Below are 27831 nucleotides of genomic sequence, written 5' to 3'. Positions count from 1 at the left end.
ATATATGTGACGGCTCAGCCCGCCCCTTCTCTCCCGAAACCCCCGGCTGTTAGTGCTGTGTGAGTGCGTGTGTGCTCCGGAGCTTGCCTCGGCACACATTATATAAAAAATAAAAAAATACAAAAAAATTAAAAAACTTTTAAAAACTCCAAAAAATCCTTTTTTTCTTTTTTTTTATAAATATAAATCGGTGAAGTGGGAACCGGAGGCCTTGAAACATCGCAACAGCCCAGAAAGAAAAAAAAATAACGACATTCTGTGAGCTCGCGAAGGCCTAACGTTAGCGGTTTGCTTGATTCGTTTAATATTTCTGCGCGTTTTATTTTATTTGTCCTTAATTTTCGTCATATTAAACGACCAACCGCCTGAACCCCTCCTGCGAAGTCATCTTTTACCCGACGGATGTAAGTTTTAACAATTGGCGTTTTAAAATTAGCTTGACAGACAACTAACGTTATATTCTGACGTGGTTGAAACATAACGTACACGAAATTTAGCGAGTTCACTACTGCGACTGAGGAGAAAATGAACCCCAGCGCTCCTAGTTACCCCATGGCCTCCCTCTATGTCGGGGACCTGCACCAGGACGTGACTGAAGCCATGCTGTACGAGAAGTTCAGTCCGGCCGGTGCCATCCTCTCCATCCGCGTGTGCAGGGATATGATCACTCGCAGGTCGCTCGGTTATGCCTATGTCAACTTCCAGCAGCCTGCAGACGGTGAGTGTCATGTGTGTCGTGCCGTTTACTCCGATGACACGCGTACATCTACAGTTTCAGTTGTGTGCTTGAACATAAATCATAATGCAGTACGACTGTCTGGGTTTCACGATTTCAAGAGTTGTCCATTGATTGATTGTGAATGGGTTGAAGATGAGAATTGCATGCATATACCGCATAGTGTGTTGCATGACAGCTGATCTTGCACGCCTGTCAGTTTTAGGGCGTGGGTTGGGCGGAGAGTGTGCAGCAGAGATACATTCCCGTGAGCTGTCAAACATTTGTGAGGGAACCAGCACGATCTTCACATTGGTCAATTGATTCTGTAGCATATGATGCTTTTTGTTTCTTTGCAGGTGATCTTGTAAGTGTAGATCTCTCATATAACCTTTCAAATTAAGATCAGACGTATTTAAAATGCAATTCAAAGTTATTTAATACATTTGTTGTCCTTGTTATTCAAATACAACGTGCAGGGAGTAAGCTGTGTCTATGCAATGAATGTCTTGCTTTTGTTCTTGGGGGTTAACACTAATAATTTAGTTTAAAAAGAACTTTTATTTCTTTAGATTTTTGTTTTCAAGCATTTTTATTTGGTAAGAATAAAGTATTTTGAGGTATTAGAGTGTCTGCAGGGTCTTAATTTTCAAAAACAAAATTTTAGGCTTTAAAAAATCTTAAATTTGCATAAATATTGTGGTATAGGTCTTAAATAATTTTTAAACGGGTCTTAATTGTAAAAGTTGTCAAAGTAATGCCGACACACACACACACATACACACACACACACACACACACACATATATATATATATATATGTATATATATATATATATATATATATATATATATATATATATATATATATATTTGCAAAGAGATGATTATTTCACAACAGCTGTTTTTACATTTTTACAGCATTCATTCATTTTCTTTTTGGCTTAGTCCCTTTATTAATCTGGGGTCCCCACAGCGGAATGAACTGCCAACTTATCCAGCATATGTTTTATGCAGTGGATGCCCCTCCAGCTGCAACCCATCACAGGGAAACACCTATACACGCTCATTCACACACATACACTACGGACAATTTAGCTTACCCAATTCATCTATTGACCTTATTCTAAAATGCGGAAGTGCGCCTGTTTTCGCGATTGTTTTAGAACTTCTGATTCAGTCGTTTATAGGAGAAATGACTAGGAATAATAAATGGCAGAAAACGGTCAAACTACTTGCTCTACAAACAAATGTTTGCATGACTATACAGACCAAGTAGAATTAAGTAATAAGAAAATATCAGTTTGCAACATCAAACAGCGAAACGAGCAGGTTATAATGGAAGTGAATGAGACCGGAAGTCTCGAGCCAAAAAGATTCAAATGGCTGCGCCCACTCGTCGGCGAAGAATAAGGTGAATACCACATGTCTTTGGACTTGTGGGAGAAACCGGAGGAAACCCACATGAACACGGGGAGAGTAAGGCATAAAAGTGAACTGAATTTAGCACTCACAAGCTGTCTGAGAGGTTGCTTGAGAAAGCTGCCTGTCAGTACTAAATTGCTTTCTTACTTTCGTGCCTATAATGACTTTTCAAAACCTGTCCTGCTTATTCATTGCATTAATCGATATTTCTTTTTTGCTCTATTAATAAGCACTGCACTGATGTACTTGCAGGTATACTGTGTTGAAATCCTCAGTATCAATTGGTCAAAATCACCATCAATGACGTCAAATCACCAGCCCATGGCTGCATTCCATGGACTTTGAAAACCCCAGGTGTAAACTATAAAGCATTCTACTGCGTAAAGTGCTGTATAAATGAGCACGAGGAGGACTTGACAAGCGTGTTAGAGCCAGAACACAACTGGACTGATCTGCAGAAATCAAATGAAGTGACTTTGGTTCCAGTTGGTACTGAAATTTTAAAACCATTCATTTCCCACTTACATTTGAGTGGTATCGAGCTGGATCTTAAATAACAGCACAGAATTACTGCTTTTTCACCAATGACAAATGAATGGACGCTAGGGCTGCACAATTCTGGCTAAAATGAGAATCACGATTTTTTGCTTAAAATCAAGATCACAAATGTCTCACGATTCTGTAGATGTAAAATAAAAGTTCATTTGAGTGGGCTATTATTATTGTTATTTCTCAAACATATGGTAAAACAACACTAATAATATTAGGCCTTTGTGTTGGTCTACTGTTGGTTAAATGATTTTGTATTGGCTTGGAATGGTGGACTTGAACCGATTTTAAATTTGTCCTGGTTGTTAATTCACAGTAAAATAATGGCATCAGATTACAACTATTCATAATTCTAAAGTTGAATTATTATGTTTGAGATATATGCTTGCAATCTGTCATTGACAACATTATTAGATAATTTTTTCACTGGTAAAATGAAAGATTTTTTCATTATCAGATTCCCTCTTGCAATATATTCAATGTTAAATAGGCTAGACTAGTTATACTTACAATGTTAAACATTTATTTACATGTACAACACTTTGTGTTTGCTATGAATGAAAAAAAAACAAAAACGTATCAAATGTTTGCCGTAATCATAACTCTAAAATGCAATATGGTTATTTAAATGACGCGTGCGTTCGTGTCATGGCTGGCGTCACTTTGAGGAAAAAAAACAAGATGCAAATCATTCTTCCCATGCGGCTCTCAAACAATCGCTTTGTGCAACAAACTGAATGTTATTTACAACTTTATTAGCTGTTATTCACATAATTTGCAAGCAACCGTGTGTCCTCTCAGTAGTAAACAAACAAGTGTGTCATTCGCGTGTCATTCACGGCCACAAATACATCATTACATTATAACAGAAATTTAATTTTTGACTGAATTAAACCTTATAAAATACAGTATGTGACTCTGTCAACACTGTTTGGAGGTGTCCATATTGCTGAACAACAAATGTAAAACTTTTTTTTTTTTACTTCGAATAATCGTGCAGCTCTAATATACACTAGAGTGTTTGAAAGCTGTGTCTTTTAGAGGAAGCATCTTAGAGCAGATATATAGATCATGGATCACTGGAACAAATCCCAGTCATATCTATTGAGCAGGTGAAGAATTAGAGGTGGTTAGAGATCCACTAAATAGTGCTGAAAAGCGGTAGCGTTAAATAGACCTTTTTCAAATTTCAGTACCATGTTTAGTACTCTTGACAGTAGGCTTGGGTTTTAATACGATGATATGGTATTCCGCGGGACATAAAAATAGCAACGGTATCAGTTTAAATACCGTTATACCATCATAAAAAACAATGCACTTATATATAGGAGACAAGTTTTAAATATTAAATTATTATTTAATGCCTAAAAAAATGCATATGCTTGATTGTCATCACGGGACAGTGTGGAGGAGAGAGAGAGAGGTGAGGTAAGATGGCGAGTCGCGCACCTAGTGACCTGGGGCCTCATGTACGAAGACTTGCGTGGAAATCTTACTAAAACATTGCGTACGCACAAAGCTGTAAATGTGCGTACGCAGAAAAAAATTCAGGGGCCTCATGTACGAAGACTTGCGTGGAAATCTTACTAAAACATTGCGTACGCACAAAGCTGTAAATGTGCGTACGCAGAAAAAAATTCAGATGTATGAAACACTGCGTACGCCGAATCTCACGCATATTCTTTTGTACATCCGAATGAACGTGAAACTGAGCGCAACATGCACGAGCGCAAAACCCCTCCCTGCCTCCTCCCCCGTATGAATATGCTAATGACTATGCTAATGGAAAAACCCAACGAAAAAGCAACGGCAAAATCAAACAAAAAGAGAAACTTTGAACAGAATGTGAAATGGAGGTGCTGCTTTCGGAGGTAGACCGGAGAAAAGCTGTGTTATTTGCAAGTTTGTTCTCCAGAATTAACAACAAAAGAAAAAAATAGAGTGGGAGAGTTTAGCTGATGCGGTTAACACAGTTGGGTCTGAACATCGCACTGAGTGCATTTAAAAAAGAAATAGTGTGGTTTATATCTGTAAAGTGTTGCAGTACTCTTTGCAGTCTCAGTGGCGCACCTCATAAGAAGCATGTGATCATGTACTGACACATTCTAGCATAAACTCGGCTCGAATCCAGCGTCTGATGAACTCTTTCTTCTTTTTTTCCCCGCTACATATCAGATTTTGCCCACTATTTATCACGAGAAAGACAAGTAGGAATCATCATATTTTATTTGCACATTTATTGAATGGAAATGTTTCTGATTCACGCATGCAAATTCATCTTTAGATAGTGTCTTTATAGCAATGTGCGTGCGGTAGATTGCTCAGATTACATTGGGAAAACAGGCGACCGCTGCAAATTGTGCTTTAATGTTTAGCTGGTCAACTGTATGGTATGGAAATCTTACATACCTACTATATGAACCCGTCTCATACAGCTGCCATTGCAAGGATCAGACACTTTGTAGAGAAGAATTTAACACAACTGCCTCTAGGAGTCGCCAATGGAAATAAAACAGACACGCACAAAAAATGTGCGTACGCCTGCCAGAAAGCTGCCGTGAACCTGCGCACATTCCCACGTTCAGTTCATTGTTAGTAAATCCAAACGTGAGCGATTCTGAGCGTGAAACCTGGCGTACGCAAAGTTTTTGTGCGTACGCAGCGTTGATACATGAGGCCCCTGGTCTCGAAAAAGAATACAACCTCTGCAGTTTGGCAGTATTTTGGGTTTAGATTGAATGAGAAGGTAGACAGGGTAAATACGAACTAGAGGTCTGCATTCCAGCTGCTGTACATAAATAAATTTCAGAAAAAAGTGCGGGAGCGGTCGGTAACTCAAGTGTAATTTGAACGGGAGCGGGCGGTCTAACAATATCGCTCGCGAGTGAGCAAACGAGCAGGCATGCATCCGCGTGTGCGTGTGTGAGAGAGAGAGAGAGCGTGATGCTGTGTGTCGCTTGTTTGGTGCTGTCTGTGTGTGTGTGTGTGTGTGTGTGTGTGTGTGTGTGTGTGTGTGTGTGTGTGTGTGTGTGTGTGTGTGTGTGTGTGTGTGTGTGTGTGTGTGTGTGTGTGTGCGTGCGTGCGTGTGTGTGTGAGAGAGAGAGAGAGAGAGAGAGCGTGATGCTGTGTGTCGCTTGTTTGGTGCTGTCTGTCTGTCTGTGTGTGTGTGTGTGTGTGTGTGTGTGTGTGTGTGTGTGAGTGTGTGTGTGTGTGTGTGTGTGTGTGTGTGTGTGTGTGTGTGTGTGTGTGCGTGTGTGTGTGAGAGAGAGAGAGAGAGAGAGCGTGATGCTGTGTGTCGCTTGTTTGGTGCTGTCTGTCTGTCTGTGTGTGTGTGTGTGTGTGTGTGTGTGTGTGTGTGTGTGTGTGTGTGTGTGTGTGCGCGTGTGTGTGAGAGAGAGAGAGAGCGTGATGCTGTGTGTCGCTTGTTTGGTGCTGTCTGTCTGTCTGTCTGTCTGTCTGTATGTGTGTGTGTGTGTGTGTGTGTATATGTGTGAATGAGAGAGAGTGTGATGCTGTGCGTCGCTTGTTTGGTGCTGTCTATGTGTGTGTGTGTGTGTGTATGTGTGTGTGTGTATATATGTATGTGAATTAAAGAAAGAGAGCATGATGTGCGTCCCTGCATGGTGCTGTCTATGTGTGTGAATGAGAGAGAGCAAGGTGCTGTGTGTCTATGTGTGTGTGTGTTTATACAGACAGCATGTTATAGGCTGGGTGGTTTTTGGTTTTGCTCTTCTGTTCACGAACACATCATCTCTCCTCCCACCACCCTCACTCCCCCACCCTTAAAATTTAGTCCCGCGCAGATCTCTAATACGAACAAGACAATTTGCAAATTGTGCAATAAACAGGTGACTGCGAACCTATGTACGGTATTCACTTTCTGAATGGTTTAGGCACAAGCCAACAGTTTAGTGATGCTGTCTGAGCCTTACATCATCATTTTTCTTTATTATGCACGGTAATACCGTTGGTAAAATAGGGAGGAGGTTTGACGGTATCAAAATTTGGATACCGCCCAAGCCTACTTGACAACCCTATGAGAAAAAAATCAAATGAAAGTTATGTTGATAAAAATTTGGCAGTCCATAAACTAATCATCTCAAATGTTTGGGGTATGCAGATCATTTACAGCTTTTAAATATTATATTTCAATTGAGATCTATTGATGATGGTAGATGTAAAATCGTTTTATTTGTAGTTTCGCCTGTAGTTTCCTGTTTTAAGCACTTATTTGATTTAGTGTGTTGTTATTGTGTTTGCTTGCAGCTGAACGGGCTCTAGACACAATGAACTTTGATGTCATCAAAGGTAGACCTGTCCGCATTATGTGGTCTCAGCGTGACCCTTCTCTGAGGAAGAGCGGCGTCGGAAACATCTTCATTAAAAATCTGGATAAGTCTATTGACAACAAAGCTCTTTATGACACCTTCTCAGCGTTTGGCAACATCTTGTCATGCAAGGTAAGCCGCATACACAAGGTATTTCGCTGAGTTTTGATGATTACGAATGTTGTAATTTGTGCATGTGTGTTTCTGTTAGTCAGTGTGTGCATGATTTTCTGCCTGATATCCTTTCTTAAGGTGGTTTGTGACGAGAATGGCTCAAAGGGCTACGGCTTTGTGCACTTTGAGACCCAGGAGGCTGCTGAAAGAGCCATTGAGAAAATGAACGGCATGTTGCTGAATGACAGAAAAGTGTAAGTGACGTTTTAGCATTTTCCCAAACTGGAAATTAGGTTGAAGGAAAATTGCTAAAAAAAAAAAACACTTGCCAGCGTACATGAGGAGTGGCTTGATTTACTAACAGATTTGATTCGGAGTTGAAATGTTAGATAAAGTGCTGTGCAAGATTTTGTTTTTCCAGAATATGTCTGCTAATATAACATAACATGACATGTGCTGATGTGAAATTCAGCAACATTCTAAAAATTGAGATTTTTGTGTTTAGTGGATATCGTTATAGTGCCTGTCGATTCAAGTGGTTCTTACTTTAGAGCCAAATGGGTAGAGCTTGACCTTGTTATATTTAGGTATTAATTTATGATGTGGTTGCAACTACAATCTTGACCTATTACTGTATGCCTAGATAGGGGGGAACCTACAGTAGTTGTTGAACTCTGCCTAATGGCTCTTCAGCAAGAGCCATCTCTGTAGATTTGCTAATAAACTGCATTTGATCATTGGTGCATTATGACGTTTTAATAATCAATGGCTGACATGAATATATTGTAGGTCCTTTGTATACATGCAAATTGTGTGTCTGTATACACATTGATGTATTTATAATACAGTAGTAAACTACCCAAGTTTCAAAATGTACCTAAATAACATGCTGCTACAGGTAAGGATCTTATGCATCTAATAGGGATATGGTTGTAAGAAGTGAATGGCAGGGATGACATATTAGAGTAACAACATAGGCCGGTATAAGATTCTGAAGGTATTGTTTGTGATTACTGCTATAAAATGTTCTTTTGAAAAAAAAAAAAAACAAATCTGGGTAAAAAGTAGAGTAGGCGAGGCAGTGGCGCAGTAGGTAGTGCTGTCGCCTCACAGCAAAAAGGTCGCTTGCATGTTCTCCCTGCCTTCGCGTGGGTTTCCTCCGGGTGCTCTGGTTTCCCCCTCAGTCCAAAGACATGCGGTACAGGAGAATTGCTGGATAAGTTGGCGGTTCATTCTGCTGTGGCGACCCCGGATTAATAAAGGGAATAAGCTGACAAGAAAATGAATGAAAAAGTTGAGTTAAAAACAGCAACTTTTTTCTCATTGAACACAATAAATTTTATTTTGATAAGCATTTTCTAATATTTTGGATATTTTAAAACCATTGAACTAAAGCCATTTTTTTATTAGGACAATTGTGAAATACACTTTTGGTCCCCTTCCAATGTTTGCTACTATATATTGTATGGATGGTGAGACATTTTCAAGCTTGAAAATAAGCGTTTGGATTTTGCATTTTAGTTAGGCCTTTAGTCCTGTTGTTAAACCTTGTAATTAGAGTGAAAGTGAGACAAAAATCTTATCAATGAGTACATATGAGTTAATACTTTTGAATAAAGTCATTTCTGTGTAATCAATATAAATAAGTAATTAATTGATTGAATTTACAGAAGAGCTACTATTTCGTGACATTGTTATCACGATATGAGGTTACTTTTTTTGATTGAGGTATTGTGATATGATTCTTGTCATATCATCCAACCTTAATTTAGGTTAGATTCTGACCTCTTTGCAGCCTTGTCAAATTTAGTGTTTACTTCTCAGTAGATCACACTGGCCAAAATGGCTGCCACAGTACATTTTTAGTCCTCGAGCCTCATGATCTTGCCTTGTGGCTATTGTGGATAGAAGTGGCTATATACAGTTGTTAAAATAAGTGCTCATGCAATAGAAGAAAAGCATATAAACAAAGGAATTTCAGAAGATTTTAAATCACAGTTGTCTGACAGTGTTCCTGAAGGGTTTCTAGCTCAGACATATTAGCTTTTTTATTTTTGCTGAAGTATTTGAAAAAATGAGCATGCATGCAAATTGATAAACTGTAACTGTATAAAATACCAATAAAATACGATACCAATACGATAAATACCAATGTAGAACACGATCTTGCTTAGTGAATTTTGGGGATAGAAGTGGCTTTATACAATTGTTGCAGACATCCCAAGTCTCCCGCAAATGCGTTGAGACTCCCGGAACTTCCGGGAGACTTGGGATGTCTGCAACAATTGTATAAAGCCACTTCTATCCCCAGAATTCACTAAGCAACATTGTGTTCTACATTGGTATTTATCGTATTAGTATGATGCCCGCAAACTAATAATAATCTCCCGAAAATCGCGCGTCTCCAACTCGTTCTTTAAATACGTCGCACACCCCTCTCCACCGCATCTCTCCTAGCTCTTCAAATACGTCGCGCGCAACTGACCCCCAACGCTCTTCAGGTACATCGCACACATACACCCCACCGCTCTTCAAATACAATCCATCCCCCCCACCCTTAAAAGATTTTAAGATTGTGTTCTTGAAAGATAACTAGCTTAAACCAAAATTGCTTATTGTCATTAAGGCACTGAGTTTGGAACTAGGGATTGGCGATTAATTGTGATCGAAATCGGCATTCAGTTCCTATAATCGATCTAATCTTTCTAGGTAAATATTTCTCAGTTACTTTCCCTACCGTGTGTAGAGTCACGTGACCCTGCTTTAAGGCTGATTCATACTTATTATATTATGTTTTATACTTATTATAATATTTTGACATTATACTTCTACCAAGCACACACGTACAGTCCAGCGCAGCCCTCGCAAACCTCTCAAAAAATGTAACACGTCACAACAATGCCTAGCCCAAGCTTTGTGGTTAGCCAGTTTGGTAAGGGTGACGAGAGTGGGCGGTGCGGAGAGCCTTGTTTTAGGCAAGATTTCTATAAAGAGAGTACTTTGGATGTTAATGGTATTTTGTCCCTGGGATGAATGTAAATCATATTAAACTAAAATATCATATCTATTATTTGTAATGTAAAATGCTTTATTTTTATTTATTATTATTTATGTATTTTTTGTACTCTTTTGCTGCTTCCTTAAACTACTTGGGACAACTTAATTATTTTATGTTCAATCCACTTAAATTTGTTGAAATAACATGAATGAATTGTGTGGAACCCTTTTTTAGTGCATCGTCTTTTATTGAATTATGAATTTGTTATAATGTAATTAATTTTTATCTATATTATAAATATTGCCATGACAAACAAAACAAACACAACATTTGTTGAATTACATCCACTGTCATGTTGTCCCTTTGCATCGCTTAACTGCCATTTACAACTCCTCTCCTTTGACTTCATAGAATGTTAAAGCATCTGTTAAAATATTTGTTACCCTCACTTCTCAATACTCAAGGATGGCTGCCCATGGCTAATCACAAATATGCTAAAAAATGGTTAAAGTTATAACCATTGAATTAAGAGTGAGCTCCTCCTCTTTGCTATCAGGTTTGTCGGCCGCTTCAAGTCTCGCAAGGAGAGGGAGGCTGAGCTTGGTGCAAGAGCCAAAGAGTTTACCAACGTCTACATTAAAAACTTTGGAGAAGACATGGATGATGACAAACTTAAGGATATCTTCAGCAAATATGGCGAGTTATTTGCATAAGTCTCATGCATTAACTATTTTCATGGTTTATACATTTAAACAAAAACCTTTCCTTGTTTTGTAAGGTAATGCCATGAGCATCCGTGTCATGACTGATGAAAATGGGAAATCCAGAGGCTTCGGGTTTGTGAGTTTTGAAAGGCATGAAGATGCCCAAAGGGTCAGTTCAGCTTTAATTGCAGTCAGACCAACATTTCTGTAGATTTCTTGGAATGAACGTGAAACCGTGTATTGTCAATGACTTTGCGCTCTGGTTACAGGCTGTAGACGAGATGAATGGCAAAGAAATGAATGGAAAGCTCATCTATGTGGGTCGTGCTCAGAAAAAAGTGGAGCGTCAAACTGAGCTCAAGCGCAAATTTGAACAGATGAAGCAAGACCGCATGACACGCTACCAGGTCAGTGAGACTGAGCTTTGAGACTTGAGACTTGTACAGTGGATGCTGGGCATAAAAGTGGCTATATACAATTGTTTTTAGAAGGCATTTATGCAGCTGTCTTAAAGGGTCACGAAACACCAAAACACACATTTTTTGAGCTGTTGACAGTCGTATGTGTCCCACACTGCTAAAAACACTATTAGGACACATATATTTCGCTAAAAAGTGTAAATTGGTTGTTTTTGCGTTATTTCAAGCAAATTTGTGCTTCCGGTTTGAAACTAATTTTTGAAGCTGCGTCAGGGTCATGAGATAATAACATGTATTCCAGCGTGGAGACTGGGCGCCTGTGCCAGAGTGTGCCTAATTACGTCTCAGAGTGTGCTGCATTAATGCATGAGTAAGGCTTGGTTCAAACCAATCAGTGCGCTCTATTGTGCAACTTCATTAATATTCATTACTGTCATAGTGTTAAGACGACAGAGACGCCATGTTGTGTTGGCAAAACAAGCGTGAAGTGTTGCTTTTATAGTTTGCTGCAGTTAAGTTTTGTTTTCATTTTCTCTCTGTGAGAGCTCAGCTGGACTCACGTGTGGAATAATAGTGTACGCGACGCTCGACAACAATAACTTGCGTGTCTAAGGAGGATTATTGTTTACCTGAGAGCTGTTCTCCTCTGCAAACGCTGAGATCCGGATTCGCTTGTAGTCTCCTTTTAATAAAGACGTGGTTCTAGTTGCTGTGGATTGTCCTGTCTCTACAGATTTGGTAAGTGAGCGACCAGTGCTCTTTGTTTATTCAGTTTGTTCGTATCGAACTAACTATTGCACCGAGTGTAAACATGTTAGCACCACTACCAAACTTTAACCTCGTGTAGGATTTTCACCGCATTTTGTGACCGGAATAACACACGCGGCTTTCTGACACTACCTGCCGTGTGCATCTAAGTTTCCTGTAAATGCTAAGGGTTTTTTTCTCTTATTCGCCGTGCGGTATCAAACATTGCATGAAAAATACATGCTTAGAGCAGTTCCTCGAATTAAATATCTTGTTTGTCGCGAGGGCATGAATGAATTCCCTGAATGAAAGAGCGAAACTGCAGTTAAAGTCCACCATTTAATAATTTGGCAAATTAGACTACAGATGTCCATGTAAACACAGTCACTTTCTCCCCTGTGTGTGTGTGTGTGTGTGTGTGTGTGTTTTGACTCTGAAACTCAGGACGTGCCCAAATAGACACTCCCACAACATCCCTCTTTAGTTCCTCTGACACTCCCCCATAAACAGAGCTGGACACGCCCACTTTTCTGACTTTTCCAAAGTAGAGGTGTGAAAACACCCTGCTGAAACAAGTGGGTTTCATGGCCCTTTAAGTTGCTTAACTGGAAATATGAAGTTAAAATTATGTAATGTGTTTTTATCAATGTTGATCTTGCTAGGAAATATCCATAAGCTGCTGATGTGGCAATAAATAAACAAACAGAAGTTGTTTAACTGCATCTGCTAATAAACTCCCTTACAAACAATTACTGCAGTTGTTAACTTCTGAAAAGTGCAGTTTTTTGGACACTGCATTATGTAAGTATATTGCAGTATTACAGTATAACTGAATTACTACAACATAAATAGGTGCAGTACAACTACTGCAATTCAACTGAAGTACTACTACAGTACAATTGCTTCAATAGTACTGAAGTACTACAACTACTATAATGCAAAAAGACGGAGTTTACTTGTTTTTACTCCAGTTTACTGCAACTTATACTGCTGTTGAACTTTATTGTGTTGTATTTGAACTGTGTTTATACTTCATTGTATTGCAATTTTGCAATTGTACTTAATTTTACTGCAGTTATACTACTACTGTATATACTGTTGTTGTACTGCAATTATACTGCAGTTTTACTTCAGTTTACTGCAGTTGTTTTTGTAAGGGCTAAATCACTATTACAAGTGCCTTCATGTAAACAGTTCTGAATGGTGGTTTGTTGTCTTTACAGGGTGTCAATCTCTATGTGAAGAATTTGGATGATGGTATTGACGATGAGCGTCTGCGCAAAGAGTTCTCCCCCTTCGGTACAATCACCAGTGCCAAGGTACAAGCATAAGCCCATGTGATATTCTAGACATGTTGTGTAAGATCGAAACCTCCCCCGGAACCCATATAATATACTATTCTTTTTAAATTAGATCATCTGGGCCAGAGGTCACCAATCTCGGTCCCGGAGGGCCGGTGTCCCTGCAGGATTTAGCTCCAACTTGCCTCAACACACCTGCCTGGATGTTTCAAGTATACCTAGTAAGACCTTGATTAGCTTGTTCAGGTGTGTTTGATCAGGGTTGGAGCTCAAATCTGCAGGACACCGGCCCTCCAGGAATAAGTGACCTCTAATCTAGGCAGTGAATTCTACAGGTTGATGCCAACCTGTAGCTCTTTATTTAATTAAAAGGAGTCAAAGGGATAGTTCACACAAAAATGAAAATTCTTCGTTTCAAGTGGTTTATAAAACTAAGAGTTTTTTTTTATTGTGTTGAACTCTAAAGAGGATATTTTGAATAAAGTTGAAAGCCTGTTACCATTGACTTGCATATTAGGAAAAACAAATACTGTGGATGTCATAGCATTTCAAAATAACGTTTGTGTTTAATGAATGAAAGAAAGTCAAACATGTTTTTAACAAATGAAGGGTGAGTAAATGATTCTTTCTGTTAATTACATGTTTTTTTGTCTATTGCTTTAAGGCTGTTTTTATCCAACTTTAACTAAATATTTTATAATGATCTATGAGATGGTTTATTGCAACTCTGTTTTAGGTTTGAATCCATTCTTACGTATTATCTGACTGGTGAACTGGAATGAAAAGGGTTTCTCAAAAAAAAAAAAGAAACTGAAAACAAATTTTGATTTGTTTTCTCCAAACTGTAGGTTTTATATAGGAACCCTAATATTTTTTATTTTTTTTTTGCTTTTATGATAAATTTACATTAAAGAATGTAAATGTTTGAATAAGCACGTTATATTGTTAGATTGGATTTTCTCCTACGAGTTGTTTATCTAGACTCCAGAATTGCAGGAGTGTGTAAGAGATATGAGAAAGAGAATAAATATATTTGGTGAAGCACTTGAGACAACTTGGCATGCATGCAAAATAATAAACAATAACAGCATATAATACCAATGACTCTGGTTATGCCAGGACAAAACATATTCTTTTGTTTTGTTTTAAAAACAATTCAGAGTAAAACTGATGTTTTTAAAGCATCAAGCTCAGCTCTGATCTTGTTATTAGGATATAAGACTAATATTATAATATAATATACTAATATATTATGACTAATATCGTGCTATGATATTTGTCCAGCCATAATTACGTTGATTTCTGACCTCTTTGCAGCCTTGTCAAATTCAGTGTTTCCTTCTCAGTGGACCGCACTGGCCAAATTGGCTGCAACAGTAAAGTTTTAGTCCTCAAGCCCCCTGATCTTGCATAGTGGACACTGGGGATAGAAGTGGCTATATACAGTTGTAAATATAAGTGCTCATACAATAGACGCATACAATCAAAGGAATTTCTGAAGATTTTAAATCAGCTGTCTGACAGTGTTCCTGAAGGGTTGCAAGCTTATACCATTATAGCTTTTCAATATTTGCTGAAGTATTTGAGTCAAATGAGTTTGGATGCAAATTAATAAACTGTAACCGTATAAAATACCAATGATTTGGGTTATGCAAGGAAAATAAATGTTCTTTTGTTTTAAAAAACATTCCAGAGTAAAACTTATGTTTTGTTAGAAAATACTTTTTCATCTTAGACACATGCTCAGTCATGCTCCATCAAGTTCCTCTATCATGATACTTTAAAAATTACATATCGCTTTGAGTGTAATGTAGCTACTCATGCAAGAAGTTTTAAAGGTCACTACACCAAGTTAATTTTATCTTTATTTGACTTGGTTTGTGTTGTTAAAGCATTTGAAACATTTATTCTTGCAACTTATGAACTTTTTCAAAAACTCCAATTATAATTGCTGAACCTGCAAAAGAGTTTGATGCAGTTCATTATATGCAACAGTCTAAATCCTAATCCCTTTTTTTATTTTTTTGTCACAGGTCATGATGGACGGTGGTCGCAGCAAAGGCTTCGGTTTTGTCTGTTTCTCTTCTCCTGAGGAAGCCACTAAAGCTGTGACTGAGATGAATGGCCGTATTGTGGCCACCAAGCCACTGTATGTGGCTCTTGCTCAGCGTAAAGAGGAACGGCAGGCCCATCTCACCAATCAGTACATGCAGAGGATGGCCAGTGTCCGTGCAGTGCCAAACCCTGTTATCAACCCCTACCAACCTGCACCTCCATCAGGATATTTCATGGCTGCCATTCCACAGGTAAAGCGGTGACCTTTTTGTTCATAGCTCTTCGATTTTAACTGCTACTTATTTGTATTTAATGTCTTGTATCTCAGGCCCAGAACCGAGCTGCATACTACCCTACCAGTCAACTGGCCCAGCTCAGACCAAGCCCCCGCTGGACCACACAAGGCGTCCGGCCTCAACGCAAGTCTATCATTCATTCTAGAATCTTTTATCTACTTTTGAATTCAATATCTCAAGCAAAAAAAGTGCTCATTCATAGTATTGAAGACATTCAATATTGTCTACAGACTTCCAGAACATGCCAGGCACGATGCGCCCCTCTGCCCCCAGACCCCAGACCTTCAGCACCATGCGACCAGCATCCCAGGTGCCCCGCATGATGTCCACTCAGCGTGTGGGTGAGTCATTTTAAAGCCATAGTACTCTTTAACTTATAATTGGTTGCTTAAGCTGAGCAGAGTTGAGCCTGGTCATTAGCTAAATGTGAGACCACCTGGAAAAACTTGGTTGCTTTTAGAGGTGGTGTTTGTGAAGCCAGCAGGGGGCGCTTACTTTGCTGTTAATTGTAGATCCTAATGCCCCACAATAGTTAGAGTAAAGAGTGGGGGTGTGAACCCGCTGCTAATTTTCCTCCATTTGGTCTTCACTATGAGACAAGTTTACATGGATATCAACCTTGGGTTGTGATCTGTACTGAATACGGATCAACCATGATCTGTTTGTTTCCATGTGAACTTACTCAGTGTCCTAAGCATCCCCATTATCTGAAGTGGCTCTATCACTGAGAGAGACCCTCTCATAAATTTGGAAAGTGCTTTAGATGTATGGCAATACACATTAAAAGTGCTATATAAAGTACACTTGCCTTTCACGCACGCACATACAGTGTCTGAGTGATATTGTTAAATCTGTAAATTGTAATTAAGTAAGCTCATTCCCTCATTATAGAAAGTCAAATTTCAGCTAATGCCTAGTTCACACTAAAGGATTTTAAGCCTGATTTGAGCCCGATTTGGAAGCTCGCCGACAGATCGGGCTGTGATCGGGAAGAAATCTGCGGGTGATCGGCGCTCGCCGCTCTTTATGTGTGAACTACTCAACAACGCATCAACGAGGCTCGCTGACGCGTCGCCGACACCTCGCAGACGGAAATCCAACATTCAGCATGCTAAATATTCCAGAGCAGTCGGCCGACTCAACCCCACGTGTGGTCAGATGTAATGACGAGCTGCAGCCAATGAGAGAGCATATCAGCATGAGCTGAATGCCTGTGTGTTCAGGAGCTCAGCAGAAACATCTGTGATTGGTCAGAATGGGCATCGGTGCACTCGCTTCATTCTGCGTCAGCACAGACATGAGAGTAGGCTATATTAACAGTGGAACTAGAATTCTGTAACTATTAGAATTACCATACTGCTCATTCTGACCGTTCTCATATGAAACGCCATATTGTCACAACATATTTACATTCAAAGCTATTATTGAGATATTAAAATTAAGCTTTGAATGTTTGGCATCATATTTAATGACACCATTACCCTAAAAATATAATCTTTTTTTTTGGTAATACAGCCTATAAATATGTAGTTAAAATACAAAACACTTAAAGGTCTTGGCTTTCATTTTCACTTTCAAACAGGAGCTATTTCACAGCACAAAATATGCTGTTTTGAAAGATATCTGAAGTAAATTGATGTTTTTGCCATCAGAACGTTTTTTTTATGTTAGCAGGAAGTTGCCAGGCAAGAAAATGCACACATATTTAAAGTCACAGCGAAAAGTATCAGACATGCATGCAGTCATTTTGACCAATTTGGTAATTTAAGGCAGAAATGCTCAGTTCTTTACTGTTTTGTAATAAAAAAATAACAATGTCAGAAAGAAATACAGATAGTTAGAAAACGGCAGGGTGTTATAAATATGTTAGTTTTATTTCAATTAGTCATACAATTACAAAAATTAAAAACTCTCTGTGTATCTATCCGCTCGAACCTTGCAGATGAGTGATTAATCCGCTGATAAATCAGCTGATTTGACGATGTTTTTAAATGCTTTCTCCAAAGCTTGAAACGCTGTCAGTGATGTAATCAGCACACAAGCAGCCAATAGCCTTCAGCTTTTTCTGACGACTCCTTCCTCAAAATTTCATTGGCTGTGGTTTGGTAGCTTGAATGAGCTCATGGGGAATGAGTTGTTGTCAGATCATGTAGTGTGTGACCCCCCCTTGTGGATCATTCACAGAGTGTTGCGTAGTGTGAACACCACAGAGATTAAAAGACACAAAGTCAAGTCATGTAGTGTGAACAGCACAGCGATCTGCTGATGTTTAAAATCCTGTAGTGTGAACTAGGCTTTAGGTGATCAAAAATGTAACCCCCCCCTCCCCCCCCCCCCCCCCCCCCCCCCCACACACACATTCCTTCTCCCCCCAAACTAAATTCAGAATGTGTTATAATTGTTAAACCATTCCAGAGAGGATTGTAGAGATCAAGATATGGTCAAATAGTCTAACATCTCCAGCCACGAGTGCACTAATTTGCAACATTACTTGCTCATGTTCGCATGTCATCACTATGCAAAGATCACATTTTCTGTTTTCTCTCAGCTACTCAGACCATGGGTCCTCGTCCTTCCACTGCAGCCGCTGCAGCTTCTGCTCCACCAGTGCGTGGCGTGCCTCAGTACAAATACGCCCCCAGTGTCCGCAACCCCCAGCAGCACATGAACACACAGCCTCAGGTTACCATGCAGCAGGTAGGACACTCATTTCATCACTTCCCAAATATTTTGAGTAGATTATAAGTTCACTGTATTGCTTTACTCTCATCCTCAGCCTGCCGTGCATGTGCAAGGACAGGAACCGTTGACGGCCTCCATGCTCGCCGCTGCGCCTCCACAGGAACAGAAGCAGATGCTGGGTAAAGATTGTTGAGGATTTGCTGCCTTTGATTGTCCAATCTTTTTTTGTGTGAGGCTAATCTTTTATTTTAACCTTTCACAGGTGAACGCCTCTTCCCACTTATCCAGAATATGCATCCAAGCCTGGCTGGCAAGATCACTGGTATGTTGCTGGAAATCGACAATTCTGAGCTCCTCCATATGCTGGAGTCTCCAGAGTCCCTGCGCTCCAAGGTAAGAATCGCAAATCACACAACCCTTTTTGACTTTTATAAAGATCATCTGTGCAATTTTGTGAAACTAAGTAGTTTTTAAGTGCAGGTTTAACACAAAATGCCTCAAATTATAAAATCACAACAACAAAAAATGCTGTACATGAAATGATACAAACTAGTGATGTGTGGGTTGGGTTGTTTTTCAAACCCGCGGGTCCTGCTTTTATAAAATTATTTCACCCACCCTGCATCACTGTATCTATTTTTACAACCTGCCCCACGAACATTAAATAGATTTTTAAGATTTAAAAATCGTGAATAAATCGAATACACTTCACAGGGTTTCCGCGGGGTCTTGAAAAGTTTTTAAAAGGCTAACATTTAAAAATCTAAATTTAAGGCCTTAAAAAGTCTTAAATTCGCAGTTCTAGGTCTTAAATATTTTTGCAGAGGTCAGATTTTTTTCCGATGTCCATGTAACACTACATCTAATGCTCATTTAAATAATTTTTTTGTTGTTGTTGCAAGGTTTTCGTGGTGTTGTAGTTCTTTATTTTACTAGTCCAATTGTAATTTGCGGCATTACAACTACAAAAAAGGTCAACTTTCAATAGCCAATCTCAGTGCGCGCTGCGAATGTGACGTCATCACTGTGTTTGCAGAAGTTCGCTGTGGGTGCGCGTCACATGATTTCGGCTGGCAGAGTATCACAATATTTCACTGACAAATGTCGTAAGTGCAGTATTACAAGTCGGGAGCACATTCAAGTAATACTAGAGAGCGAACCTCTTTGCTCACACGCCGGTTTCCTCTGTTCGGGGACAAAACTTCTCATGTGCACTCAAAACACTGGCAGCTCACGTGTAAATGGTCTGCTCTAGCTCCGTCGGTGCGGACTCACAATTTTTGTGTCTTGTGTTTCCTCCTCTTTTCGTGCTTTTGCTCTCCAGAGATGCTTCAGCATACTGTAGTATTAAGAATAGTCTTCTTCTTATTATTCTTTTTTGGCCTTAATCCCGTATGGTTGCGGGGTCGGCTCTTTGGAACAAACCATTTTAGACTTGTCCATATGATAACGACTTTTTTTTTTACACATTTTGGCCGGCCTGTCGTCTGGGCCTGTCACCCTCATACACTCATAAACTATGGACAATTTAGCCTACCCGATTCACCTGCCAAATGTTTTTGGACTGTGGGGGAAACCGGAGCACCCAGAGGAAACCGACCGAGCGACCTTCTTGCTTTGAGGCGACAGCACTACCTACTGCACCACTGCTTCGCCCTGTAGTATTAAGAATAGTGAACTGATAAAATGAAATACAGTGTAGTTTTACTACAGTAAAGTGTGGTGAATTCTAGAATAATATACCCTATATTGTAAAAAAAACTACAGAACTGGGTAATTTGTTTATAATACTTTTGTTGTGTTACCATAGCAACTGTAGTATTACCACAACAGATTAATTGAAGTACTTTACTATAGTACTGTTCAAAACACTGTACAGCAGAGACTAGTTCACTTTATTTTAGTTGCCATGATAAAATGGGATTGATAGTGAGATTTATATGAAGAGTGAATAGTACAGTAGGTTTTAATACCTTATCAAGTTTTCCACTATTTTCTATCACTAGTATTTGGTTATAGGTAATAAATAGTGTACTAATATAAATTATATCAAAAAGCATGAAAGGAATAGGGAACAGTGTACTGAGAACACGCAAGAAAATTTGCAGTTTTGTCCACAAACAGAGGAAATCAGTGCACGAGCAAAGAGATTCGCTCGCTTTTAATAAATGAATGTGCTCTTGACCTGTAATACTGTGCTCACGCCGTTTGTCAGTGAAATAACGCCATAGCAGAGCTAATAGATTTTTCTGAGACTCCAGTGAACAGGTCGCACTGCGCCACATTTGATTTGAGTTGAATATGAAACACTTTGAAGAGTTTTTTTCTGAAACAGGTACTTTTGCGCCGACATTTTTATGATCCGTCCATGCTTGATCATAGGGAGAACCAGATGACCAATAATTCTTGTCTAGAATTTGCAACAGCCACGGGATAGTAGGCACACTTTTGTAAAAGTTTAAAAAAAACCTGAGAGATAAGTTTGTTAAAACAAAATAAGAGGCCCAAAAAAACATCCTTAATGATATTAATGATTCTCTTTTTATTTGTCTGATTTTACTGTCTGTTTCTTTTGACTGCCCCCTGTCATTTAAAAAAATATCTCAATGGCAAACGTGTCAAGTATAAAAGCCTTGTTCGTTTTGTGAGGTGTGCGATGCGGCGCCAGGTGAAAGCATAAATCAGCATTAAGATGTTTGTTTGTTTGTTTTTCTGTAGTTCAATGGTGCATCTAACCTGTCTTTAGTACTGTTCAATATAAATAAATTTATTTTACCACTAATTTTGTGATTTTACATTTTCTCTCGCTTGTTTTTGATGTTGCGATATAGGTCTTAAATTTAATACTTAATGGTCTTAAAAAGTCTTAAATTTGACATTATGACATCTGCAGAAACCCTGCTGCAATAAATCAAGCGTGTCCCATGCTGCAAAAGTCAAGCTACATCATTTTGATTTTAACCTAAAACCTAAGCTTTGTGGATGGATGAATTTGGACTGCTTAAAGGGGGCAGGATATGATACGTTTTTAAGTTGACCAACTTTATTAATCCCGCCAGGGGCAGTTAAATTATGGCAGTAGCATCATAATACAACAAACACATAAAGACACAAATCACTTACAGACCATATAAAAAATATATAATCCAGCATGCTTCATAATAACTTCAGAAATAGTTAAAAAAAACAGCATTAAGAAAAAATGTTAGCCTGCTAAAATGTAAGGTTATAAAGCCTTATGACCTTAGGATCAAAGGTGAATTTATGTCTTTAGAAGAGCATTCAATGCTTCTAAACCACCTTTCAGAGGGCAACAATACAAAAAAAGGCTTCAGAGAATGGGAATCATGTCCTATCACACTTGCTAGTCATGTAACTCTGCTAGACTCCGCAGAGGCAAACCAATAGTTTTGAAGCAGGTCTTGAATAAGCTTTGAAGCCAATTTTTGTCTCTAACAGAAAGTGAGAAAAGTAATGCAATAATGGTTTTATCTTGATAAATGTTTTTTTCCACAATGATTGGAGGTCAAAATCAAATTTAATTTGATTGCTTGTGCAGCCTAAGTTGTTTGTTCATTTTCAAATACAACTATATGTATTACCTTACACTGTGTCCTAATTGCTCACAATGTGTCACTCCAATGTACGAAAAAAGTTATCCATGTTAAAAGAAGTTTTTGTCCTAATCATCAATGAGAGTGACATTTTAGAAATGCCTTCTATTTTTGCGACATTGCCTTAGAACAACCGCATATTCCAGTGTTTCTTCTAGGATTTTTTCCAGCTGTGGCGGCTGGCCTATTTACACAGATCTACCAACTACCTGTTGCGTTTTTTTTTAATGACAAATGTCATGAGCGCAGTATTAGAAGTCGAGATCGCATTTATGTAATAGCCTAAGAGCATGCAAATCTCTTTGCTTGCGTGCTGATTTCCTCTGCTCATGCACAAAACTTCTTGCACACCCTCTCAAATATACGCTGCTCAAGCACAGATCTTCTTGTGCCCTCTCAAATAAACGCTGCTGAAGTGCAATTTAGTGCATTTAAGTAGTAAGTATGTCTCCAAAATGTATTAGATTTGCTTGGAATATTTATGAATGTCTCCAATAGACCTACAGAGCAGTATTAATGTGTTTGCTAGCCTCACGCATTAACACCTGTCAGTCAGCCAGGCAGTCAGTCAGTCAGCACGTAACCTTAAAGGGTTAAACAAAACGCACAGCACTACTAAGTTTACAGAAAAGTTTGCACTGTAATTACTCACTTACCTTTTAATATACGTTTTGGTGCCATTATCACCCGCTATTAAAAATAAAACCACAACTGAATGTTTTGAATGAGAAGCTGTAATGTAGCCATGGCGGGATCAATTTTAGCGTGGCGCCCGCCATGGAAGAATGAATGTAGCGGTAGTAACCTTGTATGCTATATGATAATGATCACCTCAGATACAGATTACGTGCTTTATATCAAGTTTAAATGCTACAAATGTGAGTTTAAGGACTATTTTCCATGTCATTTATTGCCATACTATTGAAAGCAGCAGCAAATAGTTCATCTCAGATCATGAAAATAAAATAACTTGCAGACGGTTTGTAAATGAAAGGCAGAACTGTAACTAGGTGCAAACCAACAACATCAGTCACTCAGTAGCCTAATAATTAGTAAAAAGTTAAAGAGGTGTAATGTGTATTAATTGGATTAAAAGCTTTTCAAGTTATCGGGAGTGAAGTGGCTGGTATTTAAATGTTTCTGTCATGTTGCGTCACTTTGGTGCAGACAGACAAATTGCTGGAATCTTAACGTGTCGTGTGTTGTTAGGCTATGGTGTTAAGTGTATGTGCTTTTTTTCAGGTTTTAATATTTAATAAACTGTATGGAAGGAAATGTTTGACAAGGATAAACGTTCTTTTTCTCTGACAGGTCGATGAAGCTGTGGCTGTACTCCAGGCTCACCAGGCTAAAGAAGCCGCTCAGAAAACAGTCACAAACTCTACTGGTGTGCCAAGCGTTTAAGCCAAGGTTAGATGTTCTTCGTTATCTGCAGTGTTTTTTATTGCACGCTTCAAATGTTCACTTTGTTTGGGCAAACTGAGGTCATGATGTCTCTGTTTTGCAGGGTTTGCAACCTTGAATCTTCACTGGGAGGGGAAAAAAAGTAAACATCGAAAAAAATGAAAACACAGAAAACATCGCAAAACATCTAAAACAATATTTAAAAAAGAAACTAGAAGGAGCCAGGTCTAGAGACAAGCATTCTAGGCCTAGTTATGGTATTTTAAAAAAGGAATTAAAAAAAAAAACGAGAAAAACGTAATAAGAAATAAAGTTCGGGGTTTAAAAAAAACTACAGTATAGAGAATAAACAGCCGTAAAGCGTTCCTGCATTGTTTTATTGCTTTTAATTCCTGGCTATGTCACGTTTTTGGAAGGGAGGTGAGAACTGGCAGAACCAGCAATGTGAAGTTATTTTAAATCGAAAATATGCTTGCTCAAATAAAGTTCATTTAAATGCATCGTTGTCTTCTTTTGACTACAGAATGTCTTTCATCAGCGATTTGGAATTCCAACAGCGTCATGTTTTAAAGGGGTAGTTCACCTTAAATCATCCTTTCAAAACCTCTATAGACTTTTATCACATCATAGAGGGTTTTGTGCCACCGTTGAAAGGCTTTCAAGCTAAACCCTGACACTTATCACTAATTCATAAAGAAGTCAAATATTAGTCCATATCAATCAAGCTGGCTAATTTAAGTCATCTGAAGAGACAGCATTAATTTGAATATGGAGACCCGAAAGGGATGTGATGTAGGAGAAAAAAAATGGGTGAAAGAAAATAAAATGGGTGGGAGAAAAAAGTTATAGGTAAACATATTTTTGAGGGTTTTTGCGAAGGGTTTCCCTTGCAAAGATGTTTTGCGTTATCTCGCAAATATGTTTTGCAATCCCTCGCAAAACTGTTGTTCGACAAACACTTCACTTCATACATGTCAACCCTCCTGTTTTTGCCGGGATTGTCCCGTATTTTACTATCATATCCTATTATTAGTTATTTTCTCATTTCTCTCATAGTTTTCATTTTGAAAGCACGCTAAAATGTATATAAAAATGTCTGCATTCCCTTTTTTTTCCATTGAAACTAAGCGTCGATCAGCGCCCATCATATGCAACCTCTGAATCAGTGAATGCATGTATAAGCGCTGACTGACGGACGTGCTCCTAATGATAAACTGATCCCAGATCAGCGTCTGTACACGCCATTTAAAGTGACACCTCTGTTATCAAACACGTGAAAAGCAGCCAATAAATATTTTGTTTTGTTTTGTTTGAGGTTTCACTTACCACTGATATATAATGAAAGCATACTTTAACTGTTTGTGCTCATTTAAGAGGAAATTAGTGCAGGACGTCCGGGCATGTTTACATATTTAGTGTATTTGTCTGTTTAAAAACGCACCCCAGTCCCAAATTGTCCTGCACTTTATCTCCTCTTTGACTTGCTCATACAGCTTATCTGGAAGTCAGTCAGCGCTTATACATGCATTCACTGATTCAGAGGTTGCATATGAGGGCCGCTGATCGACGCTCAGCTTTAATGGAAAGAAAGGGAATTCAAACATTTATTATATTAATTTCAACATGCTTTCAAGATTAAAAATATGAGAAATATGAGAAAATACCTAATAATAGAATATAATGGTAAAATATGGGAGAATCCCGGCAAAAACAGGAGAATTGTCATTTATGAAGTGGTGTTTGTCAAACAACAGTTTTGCGAGATAATGGAAACATCTCTGCAAGGGAACGCAAAAACTTTTAAAAATATGTTTACCTATCACTCATATCATATCAGCATTTTTGATGTCAGCCCATAAGGTTTTCTATTGGGTTTAGATCTGGGCGCTAATCTTGTTGGTCTAGAACAAGGATGCTGCTTGCTTTCTTGTGTGTTTGGGGTGGTCGTCTTGTTGAAACAGGCTTTTCATGGGCCTTACCTCTTCGGCTTAGGGCAGTGGTGCTCAACCCTGCTCCTGGAGATCGACCTTCCAGCAAAGTTCAGCTCAAACCCTGATCAAACACACCTGAACCAATTAATTAGGACCTGAACAGCACTTGATAATTACAGGCAGGTGTGTTTGATATGGCTTGCAACTGAAATCTGCAGGAAGGTCGATCGCCAGGAACAGGGTTGGTCACGCCTGGCTTAGGGCAACATGACCTCTAAGTATTCAGATGTACTCAAATTGATCCATGTTCCCTGGAACGCTATAAATAGACCCAACACTGTAGTAGGAGAACGATCCCCATATCGTGGCACTTGTGGCATAGTGTCTAAGGGATGCAGACAGTTTGTTAAAAGTTTGTTGCTCTGATTTCATGCCCTGGTACACTGTGTGTCTGCTGTCTACATTAGTGTGCCTATGTGTTTTCTGAATGAAAAACCATAAATGAGTAGATTCATTCTGTACTAGCTAGAGCATACTTGTCCACCTTTTCTTTTTTCCCTGAATTCTCCCGTATTTCACAATTCTATCTTGCTGTCATCTCGCAAAGATATTTTCTCCAATTTCTCCCTTATTTTCAATCTTTCTATGTAGGGTGGCATTAAATATCATAGAGCAAATCCTCCTTATGTGCAACTCACACTGTTAAACCACCAGGGGACACCCCTTGCTCTTAGGCTGCATTTACACTGCAGATCTTGATGGTCAGTTCTGATTTTGTGACTGCATCCGATTTTTTTGATGACCTGCTTACATCAACTTTTAAAAGTGACTCGTATCCGATTGTCTGCATTTACACAGCATACAGCAAAGGCGAAATGACCAGGAAAAAAGAGCGGGTGCTGACTAACAGCTGATAATTAAAGAGTGTTCTTTTCTTGATTCCTGTATGTAATCTGTTCGCAGCTTTTGACAAGCTGTTTTACTATAGTTTATGACAGAAAGGTTTTCATTTGTCCATCTTCACTTATAGGCTTTTTAAACCTTTAGGCATCTTAGGGCGCTTTCACACCTACACTTTTGTTTCGGAACGTGTCTCGTTTACCCAGTTAGCGTGGTTCGTTTGGCATATGTGAACAGGGTAATCGCCCTCTGTTCTGCGCCAAAGTAATCGCTCCGAGATCGCTTGAGTGAGGTGGTCACGGCTCGATTGAAACGAACCCTGGAGCGGTTCGATTGCAGTGAGAAAGCGATCCGATCCGAGCGCGGTTATATCACAGTGTTTTATGGACATGTAAAACGGCTATATGAAGAGAGAATTATGAGTATGGCGGGAAGTTTCGCGAGTCTCCGGGTGCCCGCAAACGAGTGATGATCTCCCGGTAATCTCGCGTCTCTCTCCCGGTCCTCAAATATGCATCGTCGCGCACCCTTCTCACCCCTCCCCACCGCATCTCTCCTCAGACACGTAGCGCGCGCACCCTGTCAATCAACATCAAACCACCACCTCTCCTGACAGCTGAGCGGGACTCTGCAAAATAAACTCTGACACTCTGACCAATGTAAGGAGAGTTTACTTGCACGTGACTTGTTTTAGCTCTTTTGGTCCGATTAGAAACTTTGCAGTGTAAAAGCAAACCGCTCCAAGAGCAAAGAGCAACAATGTAACATTTGTAATCTCTGTTTGGGAACAACTGAATTAATTCACAGGTGTGAAAGCACCCTTAATGTAATGTCCATGGCGTGATTTATGCATGTGATGTAGCTATGCACTAGTTTTATATTAGTTTATATTGGTTACGTGGCGGACATTGCACTCTCTTGCTCTCGTTAACATGCTAATACCTGTGCTATATGACAATATAAAAGCCGTTTAAGTCCTCGTGTATGAGATTTAAGGTTTGGGACTGCTAAAGTCTGTTCTGAAATGAAAGCGTCAGACTTGATGACATTCGCTATGGTTTTTAATTGACAGTTCCGATCTTACACTGCAGACACGAGAACACAGGTACGATTCATATCAGATAAATTTCCACATATGAGCAAGGCCTGAATCTGATTTAAGTAAATCGGAATCGATGTGATTTGTTCCTGCTTACACGTACATGGGCCATATCCGATCTGTGCCACAAATCATAACACAAAAAAAAAAGAAATCGGAATTGAGTCAATTGAACAGTGCAGTGTAAATTCGGCCTTAAATGTGAATTTGTTGTATTGCTTTTATTTTATTTAGGCATGAATACACTGTAATAAATACAAAAACAGTAGAATTTCTTTCGATTACAGGTGCAAAACAGTCAGTTTACTGAAGAGTCAAAACAGTCAGTTTTTGTCGTGGTTCGTGACTGTCAGACGAGCTCTATATTAATAAATAGATACTGTTTCCCAATCGGATTCTGTACATGCGATTTGAAGCAAAGAGAGGACACTCTGGGTTCCCTTAAAGGTGCATTAGGTGATCTGCCAAAATGCTAACTGCTTAGCATATTGTCTTTGGACGGCAGAGAGGGACTGTGATTCAAAGCCACGCCTTCTGAAATTGCGAACAC

At 39.1% G+C, this 27831-nt stretch overlaps 1 protein-coding gene, 1 long non-coding RNA gene and 2 other non-coding genes across 6 annotated transcripts; 3 read left to right on the top strand and 1 right to left on the bottom strand.

Annotated features, from left to right (window-relative positions):
* The first annotated feature begins 32 nt into the window (after positions 1 to 32).
* Positions 33 to 23851, top strand: pabpc1b (poly A binding protein, cytoplasmic 1 b). 3 transcript variants are annotated; one of them, NM_200882.1, is given in 15 exon segments: positions 65 to 718; positions 6956 to 7149; positions 7270 to 7385; positions 10686 to 10825; positions 10908 to 11002; positions 11103 to 11240; positions 13223 to 13318; positions 15334 to 15606; positions 15684 to 15774; positions 15882 to 15992; positions 18200 to 18348; positions 18428 to 18512; positions 18596 to 18726; positions 23259 to 23357; positions 23455 to 23851. In NM_200882.1, coding segments are annotated over 14 exon segments (1905 nt in total). In that variant the 5' UTR covers positions 65 to 525; the 3' UTR covers positions 23352 to 23357; positions 23455 to 23851.
* On the top strand, positions 8922 to 9057 carry LOC137488575 (small nucleolar RNA SNORA5). The gene has a single exon (XR_015517373.1). It is a non-coding gene; the product is annotated as a small nucleolar RNA SNORA5 (small nucleolar RNA).
* LOC137488574 (small nucleolar RNA SNORA5) lies at positions 14613 to 14748 on the top strand. The gene has a single exon (XR_015517372.1). It is a non-coding gene; the product is annotated as a small nucleolar RNA SNORA5 (small nucleolar RNA).
* On the bottom strand, positions 23457 to 27421 carry LOC147832482 (uncharacterized). The gene is made up of 2 exons (XR_015516585.1): positions 24874 to 27421; positions 23457 to 24447 (listed from the first exon to the last, which is right to left on the bottom strand). It is a non-coding gene; the product is annotated as an uncharacterized LOC147832482 (long non-coding RNA).
* Positions 27422 to 27831: the final 410 nt, after the last annotated feature.

The sequence above is a fragment of the Danio rerio genome, chromosome 19 (genome assembly GCF_052040795.2).
Source record: "Danio rerio strain M-AB ecotype USA chromosome 19, GRCz13ab, whole genome shotgun sequence".
NCBI classification, from domain to species: domain Eukaryota; kingdom Metazoa; phylum Chordata; class Actinopteri; order Cypriniformes; family Danionidae; genus Danio; species Danio rerio.
This window is presented reverse-complemented; position numbering and strand designations above follow the sequence as displayed.